This window comes from Vigna unguiculata, chromosome 11, assembly GCF_004118075.2.
Source record: "Vigna unguiculata cultivar IT97K-499-35 chromosome 11, ASM411807v1, whole genome shotgun sequence".
NCBI lineage: Eukaryota > Viridiplantae > Streptophyta > Magnoliopsida > Fabales > Fabaceae > Vigna > Vigna unguiculata.
The window spans coordinates 39,226,228-39,242,680 of record NC_040289.1 but is presented as its reverse complement, the minus strand read 5'-3'; the positions used below and the strand labels follow the sequence as shown (position 1 = coordinate 39,242,680).

At 36.2% G+C, this 16,453-nt stretch overlaps 3 protein-coding genes across 4 annotated transcripts; 2 read left to right on the top strand and 1 right to left on the bottom strand.

The window, feature by feature from the left end:
* Positions 1-198: 198 nt before the first annotated feature.
* On the top strand, positions 199-3,804 carry LOC114169249. The gene is made up of 6 exons (XM_028054305.1): positions 199-986; positions 1,209-1,361; positions 1,521-1,640; positions 1,791-1,835; positions 2,019-2,602; positions 3,027-3,804. Exons 1-6 carry the CDS (start codon positions 440-442, stop codon positions 3,705-3,707), a joined length of 2,130 nt encoding a protein of 709 aa, XP_027910106.1. The 5' UTR covers positions 199-439; the 3' UTR covers positions 3,708-3,804.
* Positions 3,805-6,213: 2,409 nt separating this feature from the next.
* On the top strand, positions 6,214-10,659 carry LOC114169730 (endoglucanase 5). The gene is made up of 12 exons (XM_028054999.1): positions 6,214-6,492; positions 6,683-6,895; positions 7,146-7,346; positions 7,966-8,052; positions 8,141-8,305; positions 8,468-8,591; positions 8,709-8,872; positions 9,133-9,472; positions 9,566-9,610; positions 9,739-9,783; positions 10,029-10,070; positions 10,139-10,659. The coding sequence occupies exons 1-12, from the start codon at positions 6,283-6,285 to the stop codon at positions 10,438-10,440; spliced, it is 1,938 nt and encodes a 645-aa protein (XP_027910800.1). The 5' UTR covers positions 6,214-6,282; the 3' UTR covers positions 10,441-10,659.
* Positions 10,660-10,734: 75 nt separating this feature from the next.
* On the bottom strand, positions 10,735-16,158 carry LOC114169731 (enoyl-[acyl-carrier-protein] reductase [NADH], chloroplastic). Of its 2 annotated transcripts, none has more exons than XM_028055001.1 (13): positions 15,869-16,158; positions 14,559-14,872; positions 14,141-14,250; positions 13,915-13,970; positions 13,751-13,835; positions 13,612-13,659; positions 12,690-12,764; positions 12,496-12,607; positions 12,354-12,405; positions 12,211-12,262; positions 12,037-12,094; positions 11,301-11,399; positions 10,735-11,204 (listed from the first exon to the last, which is right to left on the bottom strand). In XM_028055001.1, exons 2-13 carry the CDS (start codon positions 14,833-14,835, stop codon positions 11,050-11,052), a joined length of 1,179 nt encoding a protein of 392 aa, XP_027910802.1. In that variant the 5' UTR covers positions 14,836-14,872; positions 15,869-16,158; the 3' UTR covers positions 10,735-11,049. The 2 variants fall into 2 exon arrangements, with proteins under 2 accessions (XP_027910802.1, XP_027910801.1); XM_028055000.1 differs by having other exon boundaries at positions 14,559-14,892; positions 15,869-16,052.
* Positions 16,159-16,453: the final 295 nt, after the last annotated feature.

The following is a 16,453-nucleotide window of genomic DNA, read 5'->3' as shown; positions in this document are numbered from 1 at the left end:
GTAATTTTAAAACATAAAAAAATAAGAAAATGAAAAAATATACGTCAAATAAAGTTATGAAAATATAATTGTTAAAAAATAATTTTCTTTTTCTCTACCCTCTCTCATGTTCTTCGGATCGATCATCTTCAGATTGGTCAAAGTCTTTCTTTCATCAGGCTCCAAAACGCGTTTTATGCATCAGTTTCTCCAATTTAAGTTGTCACCACTTTGTTTTAACGATTAAAGAAGTGTGGACTTTTTTGTTGTGTTTTACTGTACTGTTACTTTGCTCTGCGCGAAGGTTTGGGTTTCTCATTGTTATAGTTTGGTTCTGTTCCTGTTATGGGTTTGTTTGTTGTTTGGTGTGAGTAGTGCGTGTGGGTGAGTGAGAGAGAGAGAGAGAGAGAAAGGAAGAGGGCTTGCGTGTATAGTTGCAATAATCGATAAAGAGAAAGAAATGGTGGCAGAGGAAGAAGTAGTGTCTATGTTTGATGAGACAACGATAAAAGCTCAAAGGGCTGCAAGGAGTGAAAACTGGAGATTGTTCAAGAAAATCTTTGAGGAAGACAAGAAGCGTTTGGTGGAGCCTTTTGACTTGTTCGGGAACACTGCAATTCACATTGCAACACGTTCGAACAATCCAAGGCTTCTCCACGAGTTGTTGGAAATGCTGAGTGAGAAGGAGCGGTGGCATGCATTGAGGAAGGGGAATTGTGTGAATAACACCCTTCTCCATGAGATCGTCCTTGGTACTGCGGTTGAGATGGTTGGTGTTGTGTTGAAGTTTGAGAAAGAGGCAGCACCAGAAGAAGAAAAGAGAAGGGTGGCATTGCTAGAGATCCAAAATGACTCAGGTGAGACACCTCTCTTTGTTGCTGCTAAGCTTGGCAGGCTTGAGATGCTCAAATATATGGCCAGACATGTTGAGGGTGACATAACAAGTCATTTTGTTAGATTTGACAAATATTCGGCTCTTCATGCTAGCATTCTTGGACAGTTTTTTGGTACGTAAATGTCTCACTTTGTGTTTTCTGTCTCTATCTACTCAGTATTATTAACCATGAAAAGAATAAGGGTTTGTAGTGATACCAAATCGATCTATAATACTTAAAGCAAAAGTATACTCTTTTTTAATATGTAAAGAGAAGTGTAGAATTAAGAAAAGATTTCATGATGGTGTATAAGAAGACAGTGACTAGGGTGTTGATTCTCTCTTTCTGGTACAGATGTTGCTGTCTGGTTGATAAAAATGGATGAGAAACTAGCTCAACACAAGGATATGAATGGAATGACATGTCTTCAACTTCTATCCAATATGCCACTTGTATTTAGGAGCCAAGCCCCTGCCATGGGAACAGTGAAGAATCTTATATATAAAAGTACATCTCTCTGTCTCAATATTCCATTTTCCTAAATCTACATATATTATGTTACAATCAATTTTTTCAAAAGTCACACTTCACTTTTGAATACAATGGGTATATAGAGACACACACAACATGAATTGGTTCTCATTGATTGAAATTTGGCTGACACAGTGCTTCCGGAGGAAGGATATGAAATCCATGATGATGATGAAAATGAAAGCGCTGACTACACACATCAAAGGAAAGATATAGAAAGTGGCCAACAAGACGAGGCCAAGTTTCCTAGTTCAGGTACTCTTGTCATTAAAATTGTTTGTTAATGTGCAGGCATAATCACCACATTCTTCACACACAAGAATTAAGAAAATGAAATTCCTAGTGGAAAGTGTAAACCACAAGTGTAAGTCAATGCTCACGCGACAAAAATTCACAAATTTGCAGATCGGTGGAGGATCAACTATGCTATTTGGAGAACGCTGGCTAAAGGTTACGAGTTACAGATAGCTTTAATCATTAACAGATGTTATATCTTATTATTTTGTCATGCGATTTGATTTAACATGAGTAAGATTATCTCATCCGTCAACTACTGACAAAACAAACCAGATTAATTGTGTCTTATAGTTAGTTTCTGTTTGATCAGTTCTCTGCATGATCATGCATGTGCAGAGTTCGATGGGATTGGACGTATATGGAAACTAAAGAAACAGCATAAGTTAGCAGAGCATCTTTCTGAGTTGTTAGTGCAGAAGGACTTTTCATGGCAGATTTCATTTCACGAAAACTTGCACCCCCTTATTATGTCCCCGGTTCTTTCCAAATCAGACAGGATAAAACACACTCACCACATGAAGGAGATGCACAAGACCAATAGTGAAATGTCCCGTTCTACAAGTTACAGACCTATAACCACAGAAAAACTTAGCATTCCCCATTATAAGAACTACACGCCACTTCTCTTGGCAGCTGGCTCAGGAATCGTGGAAATCGTTGGGAAAATCATTGACAGGTTTCCGGAGGCCATTTGTCACGTTAGCCAGGACGAACACAACGTTCTGCACATGGCTGTGAAGCACCGTCAGCTGAAAATCTTCAACTTGCTAAAGAAACATTCGGCGTTCAAATCATTGATATTCCGGATAACTGCAGAAGGTCGAACTCTCTTGCACCAAATTTCGAGAATGGAGTTTTACGTAGAGCAGCACCTACCTGGTGTTGCATTCCAACTCCAGGACGAGTTGCGCTGGTACGAAGTAAGGTCCTATTCATCTCATCCTTTACAAGAAGAAATCATTACACCCTTTTCCGTTTATTCTTTAATGCATTCAACAAAATAGTGAATTAATTAGTACTTGATGTTAGGTTTATGGAGAGAGTTTTACTGGGGAGACACAACATCGTCTGAACCGATTTTATCCATCGATTATGATATCACTGCTAGGCTTATAGGAGGAGTTTCACCGAGGGACATAACACAATGAAATCTGAACTTAATCACACAAGAGATTAACATCATTCTCAACCTATAACCTTAAAACAATAGGTTTATGGATCTTTATTCTATTTAGTGCTCTATTTTCTGATTTATATCAAATGTGGACTTAGATTCACACTTGTATTCCTAATACTTGAATTTGTGACACTTGTATTCCTAATACTTGAATTTGTGGTGTGCAGCGAGTGAAACACATTGTTCCAACATACTACCTGATGCACTGTGACAAAGACGGGCTAACGGCGGAGGATGTGTTGGAAATGGAGCATCGAGAGATGCACAAAGAAGCAAAAGGGTGGATTAAGGAAACGGCGCAGTCATGCTCAACCGTGGCTGTCCTTGTTGCCACGGTGGTTTTTGCGGCGGCGTACACCATCCCAGGTGGCACTAATCAGAACAATGGCTTCCCAATGTTTCTTGGTTCTCGAGTGTTTCTGTTCTACACTGTGACGGACGTTGTGGCACTTGTGAGCTCACTGGCATCAGTGCTGATGTTTCTGTCAATACTAACCTCCCCTTATGAGCTGTGGGATTTCCGGAGTTATCTGCCGCGAAAACTGAGCTTAGGGTTTGCCTTTCTCTTCTTCTCGTTGGTGTGCACGATGCTCACACTCAGTGCAACAGTTTTGCTGACCATTCGGTTGGGGAATCACCAGAAATGGGCTTACGTTTTGTTTGGCTGTGCTGTGTTCTTCCCTGTCGTCATTTTTTGGCGAATGCAATTTCCACTGTACAACATGTTCCAACGTCTCGCCCAGCGGCTATTTAAGAAGCTTACGCGAGCAGTACCAAACTACCTTGTCAAATATTCCGGGAAAAGGTCTCAGACAAGAAATTATCACGGGATATCAATGACTAGCTAGCTAGTTATGAGAAAATAATAATCGATTCATGTCATCTTAAACTTTGAAAAAGATATACCATACAAAAATAAATGCTTAAATATTTTTTTCGTCCTTATTTTCGTTTGTTACGAATGATCCTCATCTTTACCAAATGTTTAAAATGGTCATCATTCTCGCAATTCATGTTTAATTTAATCATTTTCTGTGACACCGTTTAAATCAGTAACGAAGCACTGTACAAGCGGCACTTACGTGTATTACGTTGAATTTTGGATGTGGATTATTAATGTTAAAATTTCAATTTGGGGCAAAATGTGCAATTAGGTATTGTCACTGCAATTAGGGATTGTCGTGGGTGGGAGACGATTTCTGCATCTCTGATTTGCAGAAGAAGCAATTGGACATGGTGATTTCTTCATTCGACTTCAATTTTCCATATAATCATCATCAACGAGGTAAGTGTTTTGCTCGTGGGTTTAGGGTTTTTGGGATTGTGATAAATTTTGCACATTTCAATCAGTTGGGGTTAGGGTTTTCGTGATTATGTTTTGGGATTTGTTTGTGGTTCAAGTGTTACAACACAGTGTTGCCTCCAACGATTACAACCATAGGTAAAGGAAGAAGATTGGGACCATGACATACCTATATAATGGGATTGTAAGAAGAAGATTGCGGCAAGACACCCAAACGAATTGGGAATGGAGGAAGAAAACTACAGGATGGCACCAACTACCCAACAATTCATTTTCAAAACCCTAGCTCACCTATTTATCCCCTATCTTTACTACACATGTACTGTACACACGTAATACACCACAATTCAATATAATACAAACAGTGTCACATGTACCGTGCTTCATTACTGATTTAAACGGCGTCACAGAAAATGACTAAATTAAATACGAATTGCAAAGATATTAAATACGAATTGCAAAGATGATGATCATTTTAAACATGTGGTAGAAATGAGGACCATTCGTAACAAACACTACAAATGAGGACGAACAAAGTATTTAAGTCAATAATAAATCTCATTACACAAAACTAACATGGCTTTCAATGGATTGTTTTTTGTTAGGAAATTATTTTTAAGATTATAACATTGCTTTTAAGACGATGGTACTTTGATACCAAAATTGTTTTTACTTTCATTGACACTATTTTATTTACTTACTTATAATTCAAAAAATTCTAAAAAAAATTCTAGCGTATTCTACGTTAAATTGAAATTTTTTCATGTTTTTACATTTTACATTTGTCATACATGTATTCAATATTTAGGATTTAGGTTCATCATCTCTAAAATTATTATGACAGGGTACAACAAAAAATAAATTAAATATATCAAAAAAATTATCGAAATAAAATATATCACACATTAAATAAAAAGGGCAATTTAGTATTATAAATAAAATATATATTCTTAATTCGGCTTTGCAAATTGTCGAAAATTTGCATTTTGTAAAACTTTTGATAGAAGGGCCATCGTTCACAACTGCAGCCATAAAAACTTTAAAAGCAGGTCAGGCCCAGGCCTGCCAGTAACTACGTGGGCCATAAATTCATCATGATAGTCCACCATATTTTAATGTGTGTAGGTAAAAATACGATAAAAAAAAAACAAAGGAGTTAACTCTCATTAAAAATACTTTTCTGGCAAATTAATAACTTACATATACACCACCCACGTGCTTATGAATAGGGGCACGAGATCTCTCATTTTAAAATCAGTAAACATAATTTAAAATATAAATATTGATTTATTTTTTAGTTTAATAATGGTCCCAAATTTTATCGAAATCATCAACGTTGTCTCTCAATTTTTTTTTTTCTCAATGCAATTTTTATATTTATTTTAAAAAGTTAAGGTGGTTCTTTCAGTTGACATCATTTATTAGATGAATATCTGACAATGTAGATGACACAGTAAAATATTGATATTGATATCACATTAAAGAATTCAACCATGATGGATAATGACACATGTCATTATACTATCACATTAAAAATATGGAGACTAGATTAAGTAAAAAAAAATTGAGAACCTTCAACAAATTGGGATCAAGAATGGTATTAAACCATATTTTTATTTTAAATTTCTTTATTTATATAAAAAAAGTTATACAAATTTATATTTAGTTTTATATCATATCTAACGATTTTATTTGTACTAAAAGATTCTCGTTTCCATATTTTTCGAAAATGAAAGGGATTCGAGATAGTTCTTCAATAAGATAAACAAAACATTCAGGAAGGCCCACGTCTCAGATTGGTGCAGTGTATCTTCAACCTCATAGAGGTGCAGCAGGGTATCACCACCCATTAAGTATGAATATAGTTTACACATTGGCACGTCCAAACGTGAGAACCTCTTCGTACTTCCGAATGTTTCATTTGTACAATGTCAACCCGAACGTGATGGCTACCACCTATTCACCAAACCGGTTTTTCTTCTTCTTCTTCTTCTTCTTTTTCTTATATATACAAGAATTAGGAATGCAATGCAATGCATGCATAAGGAAAGTTTATAGTTCTATATATATTATATGGTCACTTTTTCTGATTTCCCTGAGGCTGCAAATTAACCATCGTCATGAACATGAAGAACCTGAACATCTCTTTGTGCGTGCTTCTCATAGCTCTTGTGCGCTTAGGGGGAAGTGCACCATCAAGCTTCAACTATGGTGATGCCCTTGACAAGAGTTTGATGTTCTTTGAAGCACAGAGATCTGGGAAGCTACCACTGCAGCAGCGAGTCAAGTGGCGTGGTGATTCTGGCCTCCAAGATGGTTTTCAGCAAGGAGTGAGTCATCATCATCGTCGTAACTCAATTTTATAGGGTTGAGTTAAGTTTAAAGTTCACATTTTTAACGATGGTGTTCAGAGAAGCTAAGATTTTGGAGAAGTTATATGAAAAACTTCTATGTAGTTAAGTGCACTGTGTGATTTCTTTTGGGGTTTGTTTTCATTTTTGTTGTTGCGTGATGATGCAGGTAGACCTGGTGGGAGGGTACTATGATGCAGGAGATCATGTGAAGTTTGGGTTGCCAATGGCGTACAGTGTGACAATGCTTGCATGGGGAGCCATTGAATTCAGCAAGGAAATTACGAACTTGAACCAAATGGGACATGCATTATGGGCCATTAAATGGGGAACTGATTACTTTGTCAAAGCACACACTCAACCCAATGTTCTTTGGGGACAGGTACTGTGTTCTTTCGTTCGTTCACCAATTTTCATCTGCCTGAATTAATGATCATAGTATGACACAAAATTTTAGTTTCCTGATTAAGACCACATTAACATCATTACCACTTCGAATCTATATATGATTTAGTTTAACAAACTACTTTCTTGTGAGAAAGTCATAACACTAATTTTTACATTAGTTTCTTCATGTGACTTCTTCAAAAGTTTAAGTATATAAGATGTTGCTTTGTCGGGACAAATTTCAGGTGGGAGATGGAGTTTCTGATCATTACTGCTGGGAGCGTGCTGAAGACATGACTACATCAAGAGGTGCTTACAAAATTGATGAACAACACCCTGGTTCTGATCTGGCAGGTGAAACTGCAGCTGCATTGGCTGCAGCAGCTTTAGCTTTCAGGCCCTACAATTCATCTTACTCTGGTCTTCTGCTGGTTCATGCAAAACAGGTGAGGATTTACAACTACTGGTTAAAAATCACTTACAGCACTTAAAAGCAACACATGACATTGAAAGGACAATGAGTTTTGGTGTAATATTTAAAAGGGATAAATGTTAGTCCCTAAAATTCTTTGATATTCGAAATTTTGATACATTTTAGTTTCCAAATTTTAAAAGTGAATAGATATAATCTTGTTAACTAAATGACATCAATTTTTTTTATGTACAAACGGTGTTCCAAACTGACATTTGAGTTAAAATGTGTCAGTCCCATCTTTTACAAACTGCATAAACAACTTAAACGTCAGTCCAAAATGTCGCTCGACACTTCAAAAATATTTAACACAATTGGATTAAAAAGATTATATTCATTCATTTTTAACGTTTGATGATCAAATTGTATTGTATCAAAGTTTAAGATAAGGACAAATTTCAATTATGTTAAAGTTTAGGAACTAAAAATATATTTAATTCTATTTAAAAATAAGGACAGCAAATCTCAAAACACATGGTATTCCATTCCCTTAATGATTAAGGCTAAGTACGGTATATTTACAGAAAACCTCTTAATAGCTTAAAGTTAATGGATTTGTTAACTTGTTATTGATAATGTTGAATCTGCTGCAGCTGTTCACATTCGCAGACAGGTTCAGAGGTCTCTATGATGACTCTATTTCAAGTGCTCAGCAATTCTACACTTCTTCCGGTTACTCAGTGAGTTAACATTTCTCTATTCTGCTTTTACTTTCATCAGTATCCATTATCAAATAAAAAGCCTGACTCTGCTGCTGCTGCTGTATAGGATGAATTATTATGGGCTGCCACGTGGCTACACCTGGCAACTGGAGATGAATACTACCTAAAGTATGTGGTGGACAATGGTGTGTACATGGGTGGAACTGGCTGGGCAATGAAAGAGTTCTCTTGGGACAACAAATATGCTGGTGTGCAGATCCTCCTAACAAAGGTAAATTATTTGTGACCAAAACATAATCCCTGCTTCCTAGCCACTTAATTTAAATCAATTTCATGTTCTGAAAGTATAATGGCTATATTTGAAGATAATTTATTATAAGATGATCTTTACAGAACTATGTAGTATCATTTCACCAACTTACCTAATTTGCAGATATTACTGGAAGGGAAAGCTGGTCCTTATGCTGATACACTAAAGCAATACCAGGCCAAGGCAGATTATTTTTCATGTGCCTGCTTGCAAAAGAATGATGGTTACAATGTCCAGAAAACACCAGGTTAGATGCAAATGTAGAAAACTAATTCAAAAGCCTCTTAAACTCCTTTTCTCAAATGGATTCAAAAGAACATTCATGGAAAACTACAATCATTTCATTTTATTTCTTGCTTATCAGGTGGCTTACTATACGTGCGTGAATGGAACAACATGCAGTATGTTTCTTCTGCTACATTCCTTTTAGCTGTTTACTCTAATTACCTCTCAGCAACAAAAGCAAATCTCAACTGTCCAGATGGACAAACTCAGCCTCAGGAGCTCCTCAACTTTGTTAAGTCTCAGGTATCTTTTGTAAATTGTAATCTGCCCTGCATAAAAATCTTTAGTTTGATGTTATCTAACAAAAATTCTGCTGAGTCTCCGAATTCTGCATAATAAAGGTTTGTATAAAAGATTACTACTAGTCACTCCAGTGAAACTCCAATTTTAATTGAGTAGCACCGAAGACACCTAAGAAAATGCATCTAATAAAAGTTTTTCTCATCATGATTTAATGCGTGGTTTAATTAATAAACTGAAACTGTGAATTTTGATTGACACAGGCTGATTATATCCTTGGTAATAACCCTGCGGATACGAGCTACTTGGTTGGATATGGAGCAAAATATCCTCTTCATGTTCACCACAGGGGCGCTTCCATTGCTTCAATCTTTTCTCTTCACAGTGAGGTTGGCTGCACTCAAGGATTTGAGCTGTGGTATAACCGTGCTGAGTCAAATCCTAATGTCATCTGTGGTGCCCTCGTGGGTGGTCCTGATAAAAATGATGGCTTCTCCGATGACAGATCCAATTATGAACAAACTGAGCCTACACTTTCAGGTTCTGCTCCTCTTGTGGGCATCTTTGCTAAACTGCAGAGTTTGTATGGTAATATAGGTGAAGGTGAGAAATAATCTTCATCCCTCACACACTAATCTGCCCTGTTGTTTTTTTCTCTTCCGGTATGAATCCTCAATCACTTTTCTCTTGTCACAGGTTACAACCATAATGAATCACCAGTAACCCAACAAAAAACACAAAGTGAGTATCATAGAACTTGTTTAGTTCCACGTCCAGATGTGAGGGATAATCGCTATTCTAAACTTCTATGCTCTGTTGTCTTTCTCGTACACTATGAATCATCATCACTTTTCTCTTATATGTCACAGGTTACAACCAAGATGAATCACAAGTGCCTCAGCAAAAAACACCGAGTGAGTACTATAGTATATAGAACTTGTTTGGTTCCACGTTCATTTGGTGATTTTTCATGTTTACTCAGAAGCTAATAGTTTTAGCTTTTACATTATGTAACATTATTTCTGACTTTGGTTTCCCAACATGCATACAGTAAACTAAACTAGTAAAGTTGAAAAAAGAGTCTTAACCTTGTTTTAATTTAGAAAACTTCTGCTCTGGCTGTCATTGCACCGTTAACTAACATCTGTTGGCTTGATAGGCACATATGCAGGAAAAGAAACAGCATCTAAAACATCAGAAGGTATCTAAATCTAATGATCGCTGCTTTCCAAATTTTATTTTTGCTATCACTGGCTAATGAATGATAAGGTTGTGTTGCAGGTTGCCCCGTGCAATTTCTTCACTCAATAAGTAGCTCATGGACTGTTGGAGGTGCAACCTACTACCGTCACAGGGTCATAATCAAGAATACTTCTTCGAAGCCAATCTCAGATCTTAAGTTGGTGGTTAAGGACCTCACAGGCTCTTTATGGGGTCTCTCTTCAACAGAAGAAAAGGACACCTATGAACTTCCCCAATGGCAGAAGGTCTTGAATCCTGGCTCTGAGTGTATATTTGTATATGTTCAAGGCGGACCCCAAGCTAAAGTTTCCATTAAAAGCTTCCAATGATCATTTTTAGAGACCACCTCACAAAGGGAACACTTCTTCCACAAATTTGACAGTTAAACTTGTCTCTCCACGATTGTAATTTTGTATTATCAATTTATCAACCCAGTTCATACCTTACTGTCCACACTTAATTGTAATATCAGTTTATGAAACCTCCCTATTTGATCCTACAAACAATCAATGTATGAAAAGTTACCAACGAGTCCAAAAAATTATATACGAGCTTGTATTATGGTATTAAGGTGCATGCAAACTTTTCATGTCATGCCAATCATTGTCATGTGCAAGAGCAAATGTTAGCTAAGGTACTCTCTGTAATGTCACAACTCGCAAGAGTACATTTTTGTTGCAAGTTTATATTTTAATTCTGATGAGCATAGACCACATAATGATTCTTACATTAATATTCATATGACCTGCATTTTTTAGCATAGTGCCAAAAGAAAGGTTTAAAAGCCGTAAGGGAAAAACTCCAAAAACAAGCCTACAAATTGCAAAGCAAATGCTCAACCCTGAATCCTACTGTTTGATTGCAAAAAAGAAAAAAGAAAAAATCGCCAATGCCTATGCTTATTCCGGTGATACTAGCTTTTGTGGGGTTTCTGCCACTTAATGCTGGTCTTTGGGAATGTCAAGATCTTTAAATATTGGACTGTCAACTCCAACACCCATAGCATTCAGACCATTGTCAACATACAGAACAGTACCAGTGATAGCAGATGCCAAAGGTGATGCTAAGAAGGCAGCTGCGTTGCCCACCTCCTCTGTAAGAACACAAAATTCAACTCAGTTGAGCATATGATCACAGATTGAAACTGGAAGTTTTACATTACAAGGAATCATTCTGAAGAAAGTGTTACCTGCCGATAGTTCTTTCTGTAGAGGTGCATTGGCTAATGAATAATCAATCATCATATCAATGAATCCAATAGCCTTTGCAGCCCGACTTCTCAGTGGACCTAGGGAAAAAAAATACAGTGTCAACATGTTAATCACAAAAACTAAATTCAGTGAACATATAAACAGACAGTGAAGGAAATTTGTTAACTTCAGAGATGGAATTATACGCAAGTAGGTGAGAGAACCATGAAATAGCAAAAAAACACGTAATCTAAATGGAACTACAAGGTTATTCTATTGTGGGTAAGACTTAATTTGTGTTAATTATATAGAAAGTGTTGACATAATAGAATAAAGTGCCACTCAACTATTTGGCATCATTTTGGTGGCAGTCAAGGACACAGTTGACTAGAGCCAGCATTAAATATAACAGAGCGTAAAATCTTGGTGTGGAAATTCAAACCAAGTCCAAACATAGGTGCCCAGATGAACAGCTCATTTTTAATTACCAATACATAACAAAAGAGATGGTCTGGCATTTGTTTAACAAATATAAGATACCCAACCAATGTAATTGGTAGATTCTTGCATCCGCATGGTATAAAAGAACAAAATTTTAGGACTATGCTATGCCCACTTGTGAAAAATGTCACAGACCAAGCACGGCACACATGGGTCCCCACCAAGTCTTCCCCATTATGAAATCTTTAGCAAGACAGAATGAACATTCCCGAAATTGGAAAAGAGAGAGTTTACCAGCAGATATAGTATTGACTCTAATTCTGCGCTTTCTTCCTGCTTCAAAAGCAAGAACCTGAAAAGATATGAAATATGATGTAAATAGAGAGAGAGGAGGAGAAGAAGAATAAGAAGCATCGAAGCACAACTGAGTCAGTCCACGAAATGGAGAATTGGGGGGAGGAAACTTACTCGGGTATCACTCTCCAGCGCAGCTTTTGCAGAACTCATACCACCACCATATCTGTACCGGTATATAGATAGTGAATATTGCGGGTCTAAAATTATGAATCCAAGAACGATAAGTACTTTCTATAACATGATCAACAACATACCCAGGAATGATCCTTTCAGAAGCAATGTATGTCAGAGAGATTGAAGAGCCACCTAAAACAAAATCATAAAAGTAAAAGATAAAATGATATAGGTGAAAGTAGGAAGTAATACAATGCAAGCCATGTAAGATAGGAGACATACCTGTGTTCAGAATTGGAAGAAAATGCTTTAGTAAAGAGACATAGGAGTAGCTAGATGCAGATATTGCAGCAAGATATCCATTCCGAGATGTCTCCAACAATGGTTTTGTCACCTATATCAAAGTTAACATCTTACTAAAGCTAGATGCCAGATGCAAAAAGGAACTTTGAAGCTTATTAACGTATCTATTGTACCTCTGGTCCGTTGGCAAGTGAGTGCACAAGGATATCTATGCTGCCAAAGTCTTCTTTAACAGATTCAGCAACTTCCTGAAAAGTATAGCAATAAACAACCGATGTATCAAAGGTCACAAATTCTGTCAAACAGGAATCAGGAGGACAATTCGAGGCACAGTTCATAATATTATCCAAAAATACCACTTGGCTTAAATATTTCATTGAATGCCAGGGTCGTTCAACTCCCCAGGACAAAAGTATCATAAGCTTAACTAGCCAAATGAAAAGACATCGGTAAAGAATCATTTCCTTCATGTAGAATATAAAAGTGATGCGGCTTTAGCTTAAGACATTTTGTAATACAAAGCATACGATGTAAGAATAGTAGTTGAATGGCCTATGCAAAATTCGTACTCAAAAATAAAGGGAAACATGGTCGCCATAACTGTTATTTGTTCATAAAGTCAAACAAGGCATGAAACATATTGGTTAAAACTTAATAATCTTATATCAAACATGTCAAGCTCTAGTTTTGAAATACTATTTAAGATGTATAAGAAAATCATGTGTTCACATTTACAAGAAAGGAAAGAAGAAAAACAACCAAAATGTGCAAGAGTAAGGGTAAATTAAAATACATTCTTAATTTAGCCTTTTTTGTCATAGAGATGAAAACAAAGAAAAAATGTTTCTAAGCTTCTATTTGGTGGGGGAGAGGGGTGTTCTTCTTGACTAAAGATGTCATACACGCTACAGCATGTGACAACAGATTAGTAAAGGCTACAAAAGTCTACTGAAATGAATTTTAAGCATAAAAATAAGCAATCATAATTTTCAGCCCTAAATTCCAGTTTTTTTTTTCCAAAAGTATATCATTCAACAACTTTATCCAAGATGGCAACCATAAGACCATTTTAACCATGTAAAATTTAGTGTATACCTGAACAGTCCATTTAGTGGATCCTGCGTACCGCTTGTTTGTTTTTATCTGTAAAAATTTCCAAAAAAAAACAAAGAAAGCATGAGGATATAAATTCTGACGTGAAAAACAAGAAAAAACCTAGGCTTTTCTTTTTTACATCTTCTGGCACTTCATCGAGATTGTCAAAAACTGCATCCAATGGATAAACTTTGGTAATCTCCATCATTGATCCGTCTGGTAATCTGGAAAAAAATAGTTTTGTATTAGCAGAGCATTGCATAGTCTAACAGACAAAATCAGTAACAGTATTGAAAGCCATACACGCGTGACTCGTCAAACTTTCCACGCCGTAGGCTGGACTCAAAAATATTCAGAGCCTGTAGAAATTATTTACAGTTAGTAAATGATTCAACATAATTGGACTGGTGGAAAACATATGCATTAGAGGGGAGGAGGTGTTGTTCCAAAAGTCAGCAGACAGAACCTAGTGAATTTGTATAACAACTAATAAGTAACCACTTTTTTATCCCAAAAACAAATAACTTACAGGAACCCATGTGCCGACAAGAATTTCAGCTCCTGCTGCAGCAAGAGATTTTGCAATTGCCCATCCGTATCCATTGTCATCAGCAACACCAGCAATGAAAGCCCTTTTACCTATGCATATATTGCCATTTTCAGTAAAGCTATAATAACTTTCATACACCATGATAGAAAAACCCATATATATAAAAAAGATAATCACTCAAATTACAAAATTCTAAAGTAGCTTCGAGGAAACAGGTTATGTTGACTTGTATATTAATCAGAGGCTCAGTATACCTTGAAATAATTGTAGTAAACATAGAATGAGCAGGTTAAATAGTTAGAAATTTAACATGTTGCCTAAACTCTAGTTAAACATCATTGAGACATGTAAATAAAAATTAATATTAACAAAGAGCATCAGAGCAAGTGAACGATACCTTTCAGATTAATTGGCAATCCTGAGACAGCACTTTCTGCACTAGACTCAGATGTAGCCTTTGTGACACTTTTGACAGATTTCATGGACGATGAAGTGAAGCCCCGCTGGAGAGGTTGCACTGAGGCAACATTACATGCACTTGCAAGTTTATTCCATGATTCAATCTTGGACTTGCCACCAAGAACCAAAGCACTTGCATCTGCAATCTTCTGTGATGATGGAATGCATGATCTTGACATTGCAAATTGCAAACCAGAAAATGGTGTTGTCGCCATCTTCAATGTGTGCAGTATGGCAGAAGGGGCCCCAAATCTACAAAAGAAAACAGGCATCTATAGCTTAAAAGTCACTAGAGATTAGACATAACTGATTTCTTATTCTTCGGATCTTATATTTAAATGTGACATAGAAAAACAGTGGGTTCTAGTCATCAACAGATTGATTACAGAATAAAGTTTAGACGATTGACAAAGTCCACATGATTATTATTATTGTGTTAAAGTCGTAATAAAGTCCAAAACTTTCATGTTTGAACAGAAATTATCATATAAAGAGTAGGTATCACTTCAGATTACATTAATCTCAAAGTATGAAAGTAGTCAAGAATAAATATACAAAATAATATTCATTGGACCTCCATAACTCCTCTGAATTCTTCGTAGCTGAAAAATACCCTTCATATATTTTAACAAGCACAAAAACACAAATCCAACAAATTAACGTCATCTCCAACAAGAGAACAAAACATTCTAATTCAAATGAAACCAGCGGCTTCAAAAGGGACGTGGACATTAAATTAAAAGACTTAGCAAATACTTACGAGTCCAAAAGGAATAAATACTAGAAAATTATTCAACCAACCTATAAAAAATATTTTCAAAACATGACTTACGACTGCTAAATCCCTTTACAAGGACACTCCCATAAAACCAGCAATCTGACATCCTCGAACAATTATGCATTTAAAAAAGGAAAACCACAGGAGAAATACACAAATCCTGAGGTGTTTACCAATCTATCAGTCATTTAGTCAAATCACATCTAAAATCTCCAGTTTTCACAAAATAGTTACTGACCAGTGAGCACAAAAGGCTAGGTCCAGCACACAATGCAGCAAAATGCACCCAGAATCCACAAAAAGAACAAAACTTTAGCTCATATTTTGCCGATCAAGAAAAACCCAGCAACATTCTTAAGCATAGTAACTAAATCTGCACTTCTCACTAAAACCCCACAAACATTTTACCACGAAAGTCGAGTGCTTTAACAAACATGGCATAAAGGCCTGAAGGGGAAGGTGGGGGTTACCTGATATGTGATAAAAGGGCCAATGTGAGGAATGGAAATGAGCAGAGACAATGTTATAGAGAGAACAGAGTTTGAGGTTTGGAGGATGAGAAAACTTGTGTTGTGTATAGCGGCTGCAGGCCACTGAGAGTTTAACTTGTGACTTTGGAATTGTCGAGGGACTTTGTAATTGTCGAAAAGCACATCACAATGTGGCGAGTTTCTCTCTCTCTCATCTACTATTATTGCTAGTTATCTGGTGTAATTTTTTTTGGTAAAAATATTCTTACTGGTATTTGTCTCAAATTTTTTTTACTCCCTCGGAATTTTTGAAAGTAAAATTCCTCAAATTCAACTAATGTAATGAGTTTAGGAATAGAAGGGACATTATAAATATAAATATTTGTTTGATATTTTATTGTTACTTTAAAAACTGAGCTCTTTATACTCTTAGAGATAAAATAATGATGTGTCCTATGTTGATGATGCCATGTATTATGTGGGTATTATTTTTAAAAAAATAGCTTTATATTCATTATAAATGTCAAATATTACTTTTTACTTTATAAAAAATCCTTTCAGCCAATGTTAATTTTATATTTACAT